This window comes from Sinocyclocheilus grahami, unplaced genomic scaffold, assembly GCF_001515645.1.
Source record: "Sinocyclocheilus grahami isolate Dianchi unplaced genomic scaffold, SAMN03320097.WGS_v1.1 scaffold874.1, whole genome shotgun sequence".
NCBI classification, from domain to species: Eukaryota; Metazoa; Chordata; class Actinopteri; order Cypriniformes; family Cyprinidae; genus Sinocyclocheilus; species Sinocyclocheilus grahami.
The window spans coordinates 393919-409342 of NW_015506053.1; the positions used below are offsets into that span (position 1 = coordinate 393919).

Sequence of the window (15424 nt, forward strand, 5' to 3'; positions counted from 1 at the left end):
TTGTATGGTCACAGGTGGTAATCTTTCTTATCTACAGGTGAAAGAGTGGCTGTGTTTGACCTGCCAAATGCAAAGAACTTCAGGTCCTCCCCCAGCTCAATCACAGTCTAACAAAGTACTTCCACCAGCATCTCCACGAAAGGAAGAGATTCCAGAGAAGAAGCCAAGTGTTATAGCTGAGCAGGAAAAGAAACCTCCTATAGAAACCAAAACACCAATACCACCAAATACTCAAATATCTAAAGGTGATGCTTCTCCTTCCATGTCTGCTCCACTACCTAAAGGGGAACAGATTAAAGAGGAGTCAGGTTTCTTTGGCTTTGGTTTCGGTGGTGCTCGATCCAGGTCTCCCTCTCCTCAAACGGCTGTCTCTGATAAGGTTTTTGGTTTTGGATCCTCTATCCTCAGCTCAGCATCTAACCTGATCTCTTCGGCTGTTCAGGAAGAATCCACCACCAAAACTCCACCACCATCTCGCAAGGGATCTACAGTTTCCCAGACTTTAAATAAGACCACACCAACACCACCCACTTCTCGAAAAGGATCAGTTGCTCCTCAGGATGCTAAACAAAAACCACCCGAAGGGGAATCAAAGACAGTTGTTACATCAATGCAAGAACCAAAGCCAGTACAGAAAACCCCAGATCCTAATCTGGCCAAACCTCCACATGCTCCAGAGGAGCTTCCAAAAATCTGTCCACTTTGCAAAGAAACCCTCAAGAAGGACCCACAGAACTACAGCTCTTGTAGTTCTTGTCAGAAAATTGTTTGTAATCTCTGTGGATTCAATCCCAATCCACATCAAACCGAGGTACCATATGTCAATGTCTTTAACATTTATATTTTTAAAGGCTCTATTGAAAATATAAAAAGGAATTATTTTGTGTAGGTTTTGAGTTTTAAAATAAAATGTTTAATGGTTTAATTTACTTTTTTAAAATAATCAACAGGTGAAGGAGTGGCTATGCTTGACCTGCCAGGTACAGAGAACCTCAGGACCTCTCCCTGCTCAGCCACAATCCAACAAAGTACCACCAGCATCTCTAGAAAAGAAAGCAACTCAAATTCTGCCTTCTTCAGAAAAGAAACAGAGTGTCCCTGCTGAGCAGGACAAGAAACCTCCAGCAGAGACTAAAAAACCTACAATTACTCCAACACCAAATGCTCAAAAGTCCACCGGTGAAGCTTCTACTTCCAAACCTACTCCATCATCTAAAGTTGAACAGACTAAGGAAGAGTCTAGTTTCTTTGGCTTTGGTTTTGGAGGTGCTCGATCCCGGTCACCTTCTCCTCAGTCTGCTGTCTCTGAGAAAGTTATGGGTTTTGGGTCATCCTTCCTTAGTTCAGCATCTAATCTGATATCCTCAGCCATTCAGGATGAGTCATCCACCAAAACCCCATCAAGTTCTCGCAAGGGATCCACTGTGTCCCAAAGTTCTATTAAGATGACACCGACACCAACACCACCTACCTCTCGAAAAGGTTCAGAAGCTTCACAACCCACACAAAAAATGAAACCACAAGAACAAGCCAAACTTATTACTGTACAGAGACAGGATGGAAAGAAAAAAGAGGGAAATAAACCACAGGATGAGATGACCAAAGAACCAGTCGTTGATGTGAAAATTAACAGACCAGCCCCGGAGCTTCCGAAAGCCTGTCCACTCTGTAAAGTGGACATAAAGAAGGATCCACCAAATTACAACACTTGCACTGAATGCAAGGACATGGTGTGCAATCTTTGTGGATTTAATCCCATGCCACATCAAACTGAGGTAAGAGTACTTAAGTTTTTAGGGAGATATATATCTGCGAGTTGCACATGCATCAGTTATTCCATTAATTCAGTGTAATTTCAAGAGCTTCTTTTAGTATTTTTATTCTAATTCCAATTATTATCCTACAGGTTAAGGAATGGCTGTGTTTGAACTGTCAGAGAAAGAAAGCTCAAATGTCTCCCTCTGCCCAACCACAGCCACAGGTTAGCAAAGTATCTCCACCAACAGTACCAGAAAACAAAGAGGCTCTCATACATACTCCAATTCCAATGTCTCCAAAAAATAAGCCAGATGTCATTAGGAAGATAAGCACATCAGTTGTTACAGAGAATCAAGAGAACAAACCTACACAAGCTACAACACAACAACCTGAAATGCCAAAACGTGATCCTTCACCTGCAAAATCATCTGTACAACAGAAACCAGAACCTTCTAAAGAGGAATCAGGATTATTTAGCTTTGGTTTTGGCGGTGTTCGATCTGGATCACCTCAGCCTTCAGTGACTGCTGTCTCAGGGAAGGTTCTAGGCTTTGGATCCTCCTTTTTGAACTCTGCATCTAATCTAATCTCCTCATCCGTTCAAGATGAGTCCTCCACAATGCCACCAACTTCTGGTAAGGCTTCCACAGCTTCTGAAATGTCTGCAAAGTCTACAACACCACTGACATCTCGCAAGGCATCTGTGGTTTCCCAAGCTTCAGTTAAGACTCCACCAACACCACCCGCTTCTAGGAAAGGATATGTTCCTTCTCAAAAAGTTCCACCTTCTGACACAAAAGCACATATAACAGACAAACCAAAGGAGGACAAAACAGATGAGAAGCATGTGCAACAGGCTTCAGCAGTACCTGAAGCTTCAGTAGTAGCAGTTGCAGCTCCTAAAGCATGTCCTCTTTGCAAAGTCTATCTTAATGTGGGTTCAAAGGACACTCCTAACTACAATGTCTGCACTGAGTGCAAGAACACTGTTTGTAACCTCTGTGGATTCAACACAACACCCCATCAAACAGAGGTAAGAGAATGCTACTATTCTGTTATATGTGTTGCTAACACTCTTTTAACACAGAAGATGCATTTACACTTATTTAAAATGCTTGATCGCTCCAGCGTAGTTTGGTGTAGTGGTCTCCATGCAAAATCAATATCATGTTAATGTTCCATCAATATCATGGATGAAACAATTCAAGGATTCCTTTTTAATCTCTCCATACAGGACAATGAATGGCTTTGTTTGAATTGCCAAACACAGCGAGCATTAAATGGAATGGAACCACAAGGACCTCCCAAAATAAATAACCATCAACAACCTGAAAATGTCTCCATCTCAGCACCACCTCCAAGAACAGAATGTATAACACCAGGGGCACCATCATTAGTGCCAACCATGGTTCCTGATCCTGAAACCCAAAAGAAAGAGATTCAAGCTGTGGCCATTCCTGATAAAACTAAGACTCCTGTTTCAGTGGATGCCCAAAAGAAAGAATCAGTCTCAGCTTCACCAAAACCACCAGAGACTAACATAAAGGCACAACCTGCATCCTCTCAGAAGAAAGAAACATCAGATTCAAAGAAAGATAAAACATCTGACACACTCTTAAAGGAGTCGGACAAGTCTCCAGAAAAATCTGCTCCAACTCCACAGGCAGAGCCACCAAAACAGGAATCCAGTTTCTTTGGTTTTGGATTTGGTGGTCCTAAGGTACAACCAGCTTCTTCTAAGCCATCCGAGTCAACCACTGGGAAACTCTTTGGCTTTGGTGGCTTGACAGAAACAGCTAGATCTCGATCACCATCACCACAGTCCGTTTCTGCTGTCTCTGGGAAAGTTCTAGGCTTTGGATCCTCTATATTTAGCTCAGCATCAAATTTAATCAGCTCAGCTGTTCAAGATGAAACTTCCACTACACCCCCAACTTCTCGAAAGGCATCCACAGTTTCCCAGACCTCTGCTAAGACTACTCCTCCCACATATCGTAAAGGATCTGCAGTGGCACTAGACTCTAGTAAGATAGGAGACCCCAAACCATATGCAGGACAAGATGCAGAGAAACCAGCGGAGAAGAAACCAGAAATCAAGCAAGTCACAGCCAAACCACCTCAGAAACCTGCTCCTGAAGAAGTCAAGACTAATTGTCCATTATGCAAAGTGGAACTCAATATTGGTTCCAAGGATGCTAAGAATTTTAACACATGCACAGAATGCAAGACAACAGTGTGCAGCCAATGTGGATTTAATCCAATGCCTAATCAAACAAAGGTAAGACATTTGACCTCTATTTTTAACATAAGATTTGTACCATGTACCATTCTTTTTTACTTTTACTCCATCATACAGTAGATAATTTACAGTAAGCCAATATAACTACAGAACAACAATGTCATTGGCATTCGGAAAAAAAACAACTAATTAAAGTAAATGTAACTATTTGTTGCATTTTATTAGACATTCCAAAAATGTTAAAGTCAAAAACAGGACATTTCCCCATGCAGTTTTAGTCTTCTATCAGTAAGCTCTAATTTAATTTAAAGTTTTATGTCTATGCTTACTTTAAATGCTGTTAAGTACAGCACATCTTTGACTTTTTGTCTGCTAATTTAGTTTTTAAAAACAATATTTAAGAGTGGCCATTTGTATTCATGCTGTCAATGTGGCAAGCCATTGCAATTCTCAAGACATATTCCGTAGAAGTGTCTTGAGGCAGTTATTTTGTGTAATTATGGAGTATACAAATAGGTTCAACAACAGTCTTTGACCCTCACCAGCTTTTCACTTACAGATTTGTAAAGTAAGGGTAAACAAATTGTTGCACAGACAATGCTAATGATGTGAATAAGTGATCATTTATTTAAATTTAGTTATACTAATGTACTGTATGTTCAAGCAGCAGTTTTTAGTAGTTATTAAGTTTATGTAGAAACCTAATATAAGACAGTAGATGATGTAATATCTTATTGCCAATGAATTATAATTATTGCAGGTTGAGGAATGGCTCTGCCTGAATTGCCAGGTACAACGGGCACAGGCAGGGATGAAAACAACTGAAAGTCCCACAGTGAAACCTCAGTCAATTCCCTTAGTTAAACACAACCAAACTCCATCCAAAGTTGACAAGGTATCTACAGCTCCAGTTGAAACCAAACTGGATGAGAAGCCTGCTGCAGCTGAAAAGAAAGCTGTCTCTCCTCAAGAAATAAAGAAAGAGATCTCAGCTCCAAGCTCTCAACAAAAGGCAGGTACTGATGCCAAGGCAACTGATACAATCACCCCAAGAAAAGAGCCTCCTAAGCAAAACAATACTCAACTAAATCCGGCGAAAGCTCTACAAGAGCCACCCACAGATACAACCATTCCTGTAAAATCTGCTCCACCTACCAAGATTGGACCCCAAAAACAGGAATCAAATTTTTTTGGTTTTGGATTAGGTGGTCCTAAAGCACAGCCTACTTCTTCTAAACCATCCGAGTCAACTACAGGAAAGTTCTTTGGTGGATTTGGTGGCCTGACAGAAACATCTAGATCTCGTTCACCATCCCCACAGTCAGTTTCTGCTGTCTCTGGGAAAGTTCTGGGTTTTGGATCCTCATTATTTAGCTCAGCGTCTAATCTGATCTCCTCAGCTGTTCAAGATGAGCCATCCACAACACCCCCAACTTCACGAAAAGGCTCCACAGTTTCTGTTGATTCAGGTAAATCTACCACAGCACCAGCTTCTCGCAAAGGCTCAGTGGCCTCTGCCAAGACTACACCACCAACATTGTGCAAAGGATCTTTTGCAACAGAATCCAACAAGGTACTTCCTGAAAAAGAGAACAAGCCACATGTTGAAAAGAAACCAGAGCAGCTCAATGAGAGCAAAGTATCAAGGACACCTACTTCAGAAAAGGATAAACCTGAAGCTGGACAGGATAAATTAGTAAAACATCCTGAAAGTGTACCTCAACCATTCACCTGCCCACTCTGCAAAGCGGATCTTAACATTGACTCAAAGGTCCCTCCTAATTACAACACCTGCACTGAATGTAAAAGCATTGTATGTCATCTCTGTGGATTCAACCCCATGCCTCAACTTGCTGAGGTGAGTCATTGACTGTTTCATTGTCTTAAGTATTTGTTTCTGAAGGTCTGGTTTTTACAGAAATAGTGTCAATTTCGTTATTCTTTTTAATATGTGTCTTTAGTACAGTGGTTCCCAACCCTGGTCCTGGAGGCACCCCGACACTGCACGTTTTGCATGTCTCCTTAATCAAACACACCTGATTCAGGTCATCAGCTCATTAGTAGAGACTTCAAGACCTGAAATTGGTGTGTCAGAGAAAGGAGACATGCAAAATGTGCAGTGTTGGGGTGCCTCCAGGACCAGGGTTGGGAACCACTGCTTTAGTACATAGTTAATAAATGTGTTGATTGCTAATTTAATTTGATTTTCTCACTAAACTCTAGTACTTTAGACTCTTTTTTGGGGAGTCACTACCCACAAGGCTCTTCTGACTGATATATTTCTTAGTCTTAGCTCTTATGTATTGATGACTAATGAGCCAATGTTCTTTGGAGTCACTTTTTGTGTGTCACTACCCAAAAGGCTCTTCTGACTGATATCTTTTTTTAGTCTTATCACTTATTTATTGATGACTAATGAGCCAATGTTCTTGGGAGCATGAGTCTGGCAGACAGAAAATCTGGAGTGGTGGGTTCTCCAATGTGCAGTTCATAACCCCTGTTATGCCCACTCATTCTCCAGATGGCTCTTTCCAAATCATTGTAATTTCACTAAAACTCCACAAGGGCTGAGGACACAGTAGAAGAGCCAATAAATGCATTAACATTCTGCAGGGAACAATGAGTGATTGGAATTCTTTCAGGTTTGTCCAATAACAGCCAGTGTAGACTGAGTCAACAAAACCCTGCTAAAAAATTAAGTGGCTTGTGAATTCAAAGCCTAGAAAATTAAAGTGGGCACTATACTGTGGTCCCTTTGGTGATTTAAAACTGCTAATAAATTAAACTGTTTGGGAATTCAAAGCATAAAAAAATGAAAGTGGGCAGTAGTGTTGCTGTGATGATTTAACTGCTGTTTGTATGCAAACAAGACAATTTAAAATTATGCATGCACTCTGCATTGCAAACTTTTATTTGGTGAGCTGCCCAGGCCTTGAGTAAACACTAAGCTTAGAGAGCAGAGGCGGTAATCTGCATGAGTGGTGTTTATGAGAGCGTAGCTTCCCGCTATAATGCTGAAACGTGCTGAGTGCTGACTCCAGGGGAAGAATCCCTGTGTTTGGACAAAATGTGTGGTTACGCAACAGGCTGATTAAAGCGAGCCACAACTTGCAGCGCACTGTTAAAGTGATCAAAGGTTTGAATATGGAGACGGGTGGTGTGCCTCATGATATCCTAATAAATGGAGGTGGTGATGAGGGTGGGGGCAGGGTGAGTTGTCAGATGTCTACCTTGTGCTTGTGGACTGATGGACTAAAGCTCCCATGCCATCTGCAGCATGTGCATGGCCGCTTCCACAGCATGTCAGCCGTCCATCATTTATGCTAATGTGACTTCCTGTGCTTGTTACCCCAACAAGCTGTTCATTGCTTTCATCAGAGCTGTGATTGCAGAAGTAATTTAATGAGAAAACTGTTTGATTTATGGATTGGTGGATTATTATAGCACACTGAAGGAAATGGTATGAGAATAAGACATGTTACAGTATTTAATATTCTGTAATGCTCATCTGTTCTGTGTCCAGCTGCAGTTGTTCTCTCAGTGTTGCACTGCAAATCATATACGAGCGTAGCATCGCTGATGTTTTTTTTGGGAATTACAGTTCTGAAACACTTGCGTATTTTTAAGATTTCAGTTATTTAGGAAGTGTAAATGCATTGGGCTTCGGTGGGCTAATGTTTGGAGATTTAAATTTAGAATTATTCAGTAAATACCTGAGTTAACCTGGTAAAATATGCTCCTATGCTGCCTTTACTCTGACAAACTATAGGAGCTCTGTTTTGACAATCAGCTTGCATTCCATTTTCTGCCTGCTGTGCATGCTAATGAACAATCGCATGTGATCCACTGTTTCCTGAAATTGTGAATCTGTGCAAATATGTTTATGCCACATCATTGTCATCAGTATATTTGCAGCTGAAATGCACCATGTGTGCAGTGTAGAAACAGCTGTAGATGGGCAAATTTAACTATGATATAATCAACTTTGTTGGGGTGTTCTGTACACCCGTGTCCTCTGCAGATCCAGTTAAAGGATAAAAGGATAAAATGTAATCATTTGATGTCAGCTTATGGAAAAAGTATCCACTATTATGTGGACATTTTATCAAATGGTGCATATTTGCAGTTTCTATATAGTTTGAAAGTTAGTGGTTTATAAACAGGCTTTTTACTGTACTAGATTTGTTGTCCCTTTTTTATTCAGTCCTTCTTCCCATGGGGTCACACTGTCTAGAACATCTTCTTTTTATATTAAAAAAAAGTATTTGCAGAAGATGGCCCACTTAGAAACAGACAGCCTTGCATTTTTCAGTGCTGAATCATATTTGCCACTGCATTGTCATCCTGCCCTTTTGGATATGACACAGTCAGTCTCTTGTAATTTGACCTTAACATGAGCCTTTAACTTTGGCCTCTACAATCCTGCACCTTCACACAAGAAAACAGATCGTGTGCTTCTGATGTTAATTGAAAAATACAGTGTATGCCCAAACAACCTTTTGAATGACAATGCACATTCACATATATGTCATTCGTAAAGCTGTAGGCATTCAAACGCTGATGCATGATATTAAGATATTTAGTGATATGCCGTGTCCACATCTGCCACACTGTTGGATAAAAATAGCGTTAGATTTTAATCTACCTCAGCTAGCATTGTGACAGCGGCTCCATGAATGCTGTCGCTAGACCCAAGGGGACTTGTGTATGTTTGGATGCCATCTAACAGCCTATGCTGATGTCTTTCTTTTTGCAATTATGAAAAACTAAAAATAAAGACTTTTAGGGTGACAAGTTTAGGATGATAATCTATAATACATTGTCATACATTTTAAAGGGGTCATATCATACCTATTTATCATGTTTTATTTTATATATATATATATATATATATAAATATATATATATTTACATTTTATCAGTACAAGTCCACTTAAAATGAAAGTCAAGGTTTCTTGCTCCAAAAATGTTTGTGATATTTAGGTTTACATTACCATTTCCACCTTAGTGCAGTAATGACCTGAGCTAGACAAGCAACTGCCATTGAGATGAGTGAGACTGCTAATCGATAGCTAGGTTTTAGAGATCTTATTTTTGTTTTCTGATTTTCTTTAGTGCTGCTTTATTGCAATAGATGATCTGTTTGTACTTGAGATTAAGCTTTCAGTTCCTTCCAGTTGTTTACATAGCTACTGTATATGAAACTCTTATTGCAAAAGAGAAATTCAATTTCACGTGATATGACTCCTTTAAAGAACAGAGCGTTCTGTTTGGTCTTATAAGCAGTAATTGACGGAGCAGCAGTGATTACTGTCTGCTGGGCTTCCTCATTGTTCCTCTGGTGGTAATACACTGGTGGCCAGCTGTGCCCAAGAGAGTTGTGTATGCTCTCGATGGGATCGAGTTTTCTATGTCATGTCATTAACACAGAACAATGCTCTGGTGGTTTACACAACATGGCCATTGTCACTATGCGCGCAGTATCTTTCTTTCTCTTTTTCTCCTTTTAGTCTTGTGTGTGCGCACTTGTGGTTTGTGCCCTGGATGCTTTATGCACAGTAATATGATCATCCCAGTGCTTGGAAAATTGTTCAAGGTGTGTTCTGCTTGCTAATAAATTATGTTTATTATACTGAGACTCTGAGAGGCACGTAAAAACCGCTAGACTAATTTAATGCCATTAACTAACTTGTATCATATAACCTGACCTGCATGGGGCTACAGTCAATCTTTTTATGGGGCCAACTTAGCATCAAAGGTGTGTAGGCATATATTATATCTGTTAGGCATCTTAATGTTCCTCTGCTGCTTTTTCTGCCTGTTGGTCTGTACCTAAATGTACAGTAGCTAAATCATTGGGAAATTTGGCACATTGATTGAAGAGTGTCTTGTTTTTCCTTATAGCAGCATTCTTCCACCTACAGTTAAAAGTTTTAGATACACTATTGGTCAAAAGTTTAGTGTCAGTTTAGTTTAGTATTTTGGTAAAGAAATTAATACTTTCATACAGCAAGAATGGATTAAATTGATTAAAAGTGACAGTAAAACATTTATAATGTTACAAAAGATTTTTGTTTCAAATAAATGCTTTTCTTTTGAACTCTATATTCAACAAAAAATTCTGAAAAAAAAGTATAATGGTTGCCACAAAAATATTAAGCATAGATAATAAACAGATAATAATTAGAAATGTTTCTTGAGCACCAATTCATCATATTAGAATGATTTCTTAAGGATCATGTGACACTGAGGATTGGAGTAATGGCTGTTGAATCACAGGAATAAATTCAATTTTGAAATGTATTAAAATTGAAAATTAAATGTAAAATTATTTTACAATTACTTTTACAGCATTTTTTGATTAAACAATGCTTGGTGAGCATTAGAGACTTCTTTCAAAAATATAAAAAAAATCTGCAGGAGCCCAAACTTTTGAATGGAAGTATACATTTTAGATTATAACTTTTTAACCAAATGTCATAGTTTAATTTTTAATTCCATGTATCACAAGAACTGGTGATTTCAATTTATTCCTAACAGATATATCATTTTTAATTTTGTCAAGCACATTTTTAACCTCATCTAACAGTTTTCATTGGATCCCTACTTTTTGTATGTATGTACTGATTTATTTTGATATACCAAACAATTTGCGTAACTTGTTTCAGAAAATGCATTTTCTGTCAAAGACCAGGGGCTACTATGACTACCAGTGTTTCAGGGTCAACCATATACCAACTAATTTAAACCAATTAGCATACTGTTGTTGTTGTTTTCTTTACCACGAACAACATTTGTTCAATCTTCAACATACAGTAACTGGCTCAGATTGACTGTAGCTTTGCTACAAAGTTAATAGTGAGGATATTGAAACAAAAGATTTTGTATGGAAAATAAGCCTTGTAATTGCCATGAACACTTTGCTTTAGGTCAAAAGCATTAATGCAATAATGAATCTGCTTCTAGCCTTTGAACCAGTTGTTTTCAAAACACTATTTGTCAGCGGCTGTCATGACTACACAAATCTGTGCAGCCTTACAAGGTATAGTCCAATAGAAATAGAAATAGAAATAGATGATGAGATGTAAGTCTGTTGCTTTCATTTCTTTCTACAAAAAATATTGGAATAATTTTAGAACGATTCTGCAGCAAGCACAATTTTCAGGAATTACACTGCAACAAATCTAATTTAATTCTCCTAATCTTTGACCTACACAGTCTTAATGACATTTATAGGTTGCACACACCCAAACGCATGAGATTGGCTCTGTCGCAAATGCTGCAGGAATCACAGACAGCTGCAGGAAGAGATATTTCATATTCTCGAATCAAACGGCAACTGTCAAAAAGGAGAGCTGCCCTGGAGGAGACGGTGGGTGTATAAATAGTCTGAGGCGAGACTAGAGAGATGCACCTTACTTTTTTTCCCTTCTCACAAGCTGCTTTTAAAGCAATGAGCTCTCTAGATGCTCCTACAGCGTGTCTGTGCATGTTTGGCTCTTTATATGAGAGCAGTCAAAAGAACATCACTAAGGCACAAACAGAGAGCATTTTGAAGCACTGACCATGGTTTGGTCATTTATAAAGAAAATTGGAAATATTTAATCTTTCATCTTTTGTCTTTCAACCTGCACCCAAGATAAATTGCATGTCTTCAATTATACATTTTGCTGATGCACGCAAGAATAAATAGAGGATATTGTTTTTGAAAAGCCTTCTCTACACCTCTCTGTTTATCTGTTTTCTGTCACACCGGTGTGCGGCATGGTTTGGCTCTCTGCCTTCAGTGCCGAGCACTCTGCTTATTACAAATTAGTAGGTCAAGATTCTCTATTATCATTGGGCCTGATTTATTGGGACGGTACCGCTGCGGGGTGGTTGAAAGCTCACTATATTAGCCAGTTACAACCATTGCCAAAGGCAGCTTCCAGGAATCAATACAGTGTCAGACACAGCTCTGCAATGCTGTGGTCCCGTGGAGGAATAGCACTTCTAATATATAACTTTGGCTATAAATTAATCTTACTTCTCAAATGCAAATCTGTTCCCGCTTTGTAGTACAGACAGGCTGACAAAATACAACAAACTTTATTTCACCTGGAATGTGCTGTGATATGTTTAGAATATTATGCAAACTTGTGGCATGTTGCTACAAAATGCAAATGCAATATATGTGGGCTCTTTGAAAGAGCTGCAACTTGGAACACTGTTTAGTATGCATTCATTTACAGAGCTTTAGGGAGCAAGCTTTTGCAGCAATGAGTATTGAATACAAAGTGTTATTATCCTAATGGCTTTTGGCATTGCAGATTGTGCTACCCTTAGAAGATGAATGGAATAGCTATAACTTAAGGAGCTCTTAAGGAAAAGTGCAATTGTCTAAATGGCTAGAGAGGAACTGGTTGCAGTGAGTATAGCTTTCAGATATTGAAAAGATGTAACTTATATAGCTATGCCATTCGCTATTACTCCAAGTCATCCTGGCTGGTTGAAGTTTAACAGATTTAACAGATTAGAGCTTGGTAAAAGGTCAGATATCTCCTTCAGTAGAGTGCCTTATTGACGGAGCTGTAAGGCTTGATGAGTCTTATCATCAGAGAGCTGGTATGTTTTTCTCTGGGGTTAATTGCTGAGAACAAAGGCACATGTGAGGCCTGTCTCCAGGCCTGCTGGTCCTTGCTGGTTGTCTGTAATTAAAGAGGACTTTGTATGGCGTTCAGCCAGGCCTGGCTGGTTCAGAACCAGCTGCGGCGGGCACAGAGATGCATTTGCAATTGCAACAGGAAGGAACAACTAATAATACTACTCACGGTCACCGTGCTAGGATGGTAACAACTCAACATAAAATTAGAGTTAAGTATAGACAAGAACATTGGAAATATAATGCAGCAGTAAACTTCAGTATACATAAGTATCTCTCACTTAGAGAACCATTGATGTCAGATGTTCAAGTGCTTTTTTCTGTTTATTTTTTATATTGTGTTTGTATTTTTACTGGATTTATTAAGTACATACTAAATATAATAAATATTAATGACTAGTCATCACAAACAACTGAAAAAATCATGAAAAAAATTACGGAAGTTCTGAAAAAGGTACTTTCAAACATACAAAAAGAAACTCTTTGTCAGTCAAACAGTACTCAAGTACTGAATTAACTATGAATGTGATGCTGTTGGACAACTACATTTTTGTAACTTTTTTTAAATTGTAAGATTGAGTTTGTATCAGTGTAGTAGTATTTTTGGCATTCATATTCCATAGTAATTGGCAGGAATGGCAAAACAAGTGCAACCAGCCATAATAACACTGTTGAAGTGGGAAGCTATGATGTTGGGTAATTTTGCATGATCTTCCACTGCTGTGTAGAATGAAAAAAGGTCATAGTAAAACATAGTGCAGAATTTATTGTTCTCATTCTTATGTTGGATGGATTTTGTTTGCTATGTGCTCTAACGTTGGTCAGAATGTGCTCAAAATTGAGGTGTTCATGCTTTTTTTCCCTATTAAACATTATTTCCTTGTCAATTAGAGACAGATGGCTTCTGTTTCTTGCAGTATTTCCATAGTGTCAGATGTGAAACTAACAAATATGCAGTATAAGCCCATTTCCTAGAGAAGTGTAAATCACCCACAAATGAATAATATATGTATCACAAATTAATCATATCTTCGTCATTCAAGGACGCTGACATTGACATTTCTTCCCAAATGCTTGAGCAGGCATAATTGATCTTAGAGAGTGGTATCTCTCCTTGACTGCTCTTTGTAGAATAAATGTAATCACCATGACATGTAGTTAGATTGATCTGAAAAGCATACTTCTGCTGTTGCCCTTTTCTCTTTTCTCTACTGCAATAAAAAGCAGACAAAGTAAAGTTGAGGAAGCATTTAGATAATGTAGAGGAATAATTTTATAAATGACTAAAGATACTCTGCAAGTTTGGATACTGAATGTTAGCAAAATATTCTTAAAATGTAAAACTGTCATATTCTGACACTATTGGAATCACCATATTCTGTTAATACAGGTTGCATAGCTATTTATTCTGCAAAAATAAAACAATTAAATTCTGTGTGCTGTTTAGATTTATGTGAATTCCAAAATATCCTAATTATTCATTAATTTTTCAAGACATATTAATGTAGTTCAGGCAACACACAGGCTAATTAATTTTGAAAATATGCAGTTTTGCGCATCCTTGTTTAGCACCTTGATTAAGCACTTTTTGGATATTTTCCTGTTTGTAGCAGCCACAATTCAGTCTTTCTGTTTTTGTGGTTTTATATGTGTGCTGTGATCACTCTACATTGCCTGTATACACAGTACTGACAAGCAGCAGTGATGAGGACATTCTTTCACAAAGTCGTACATGCTGGAAAAGATGATTGGTTCCTGTTAATTAATCTTCTGATTGGTCTCCCTGCTCTGATGGGCCTGTGCATTGAATTAGTCTTCTTCTGATTTGCATATGTATAAGCCAGTCAAGTTTCCAATTACAGGTGATGATTGCACCTTTTACTAAAACCATAGCCAGTGTTGAAATGAGCATGTTCTCATTTCTTTTTGCAACCATGAGCATTTCTGTTCATGTTATGCCTGTGTCTGTGAGTTAATTTATCTCACTCTAATAGGGAAATTTGCATATCTAGTTTATGGTAAGCTAGTAGTTATCTATTACTGTATTGACCCGAATGTAAGACGATGTTTTTTTCTTGGAAATACATCTGAAAAAACGAGGTCATCTTATATTCAGGGTCTAGACTTTGACATGTCAATAATACACCCACAACAATAGGTGGCAATGGGATGCCTGTATTTCTGAGATATTTTATTAATATTATTTATATAAATAATGATTTGCAATATATTTATCAAATCTCATTGTATGTCTTTTTTTGCAGGCTGAGTGGTTGTGTTTGATTTGTCAAACACAGAGAGCTCTAGCTGGGCAGCTGGGAGACATGGGAAAAATACCCATACCCAGCCCAGTATCCATAAAAGACAAGCCTACAGTCACACCCAAAACACAGCTGTCCGAGACTTCTGCACAGACACTTATTCCAAAATCTGAGCCAAAACAGTCACCTGCAAAGCAGGCAGAGGAGGAGAAAACCATCCCTACAATTGTTGCAAAGGCAGTGGTGACTGTTCCAGTGTTCCCTGCACCTCTCCCTGTTGTTCCTACCACAGATATGCTGCAGACAGAGATGACAGCTGTGGTGGCACCAGTACCAGCTGCAGAGACTCAGAAAGCTGTTATTGCTGCTGCTGAGGTCACTTTAAAAGAAACAGGCAAAGACAAAGTCCCTGATGAGACACAAGTAGAGAGAGAACCGATGTCTATGCTTCCAGCAGTGTCAACTGAGGCAGATGAAGTAAAGGTATATTATTACATATACATTATTGAGCAATGCAATAAGTTT

At 38.7% G+C, this 15424-nt stretch overlaps 1 protein-coding gene across 1 annotated transcript in view; it reads left to right on the forward strand.

Annotated features, from left to right (window-relative positions):
- LOC107563410 (protein piccolo-like) overlaps positions 1 to 15424 on the forward strand; it is a 68736-nt gene that overhangs the window by 25440 nt on the left and 27872 nt on the right. Inside the window, exons 11-16 of the mRNA XM_016248281.1 lie at positions 38 to 811; positions 951 to 1775; positions 1907 to 2791; positions 2993 to 4036; positions 4758 to 5855; positions 14903 to 15382. Coding sequence (XP_016103767.1) covers positions 38 to 811; positions 951 to 1775; positions 1907 to 2791; positions 2993 to 4036; positions 4758 to 5855; positions 14903 to 15382 — 5106 coding nt within the window. The remainder of the gene's footprint in view (positions 1 to 37; positions 812 to 950; positions 1776 to 1906; positions 2792 to 2992; positions 4037 to 4757; positions 5856 to 14902; positions 15383 to 15424) is intronic.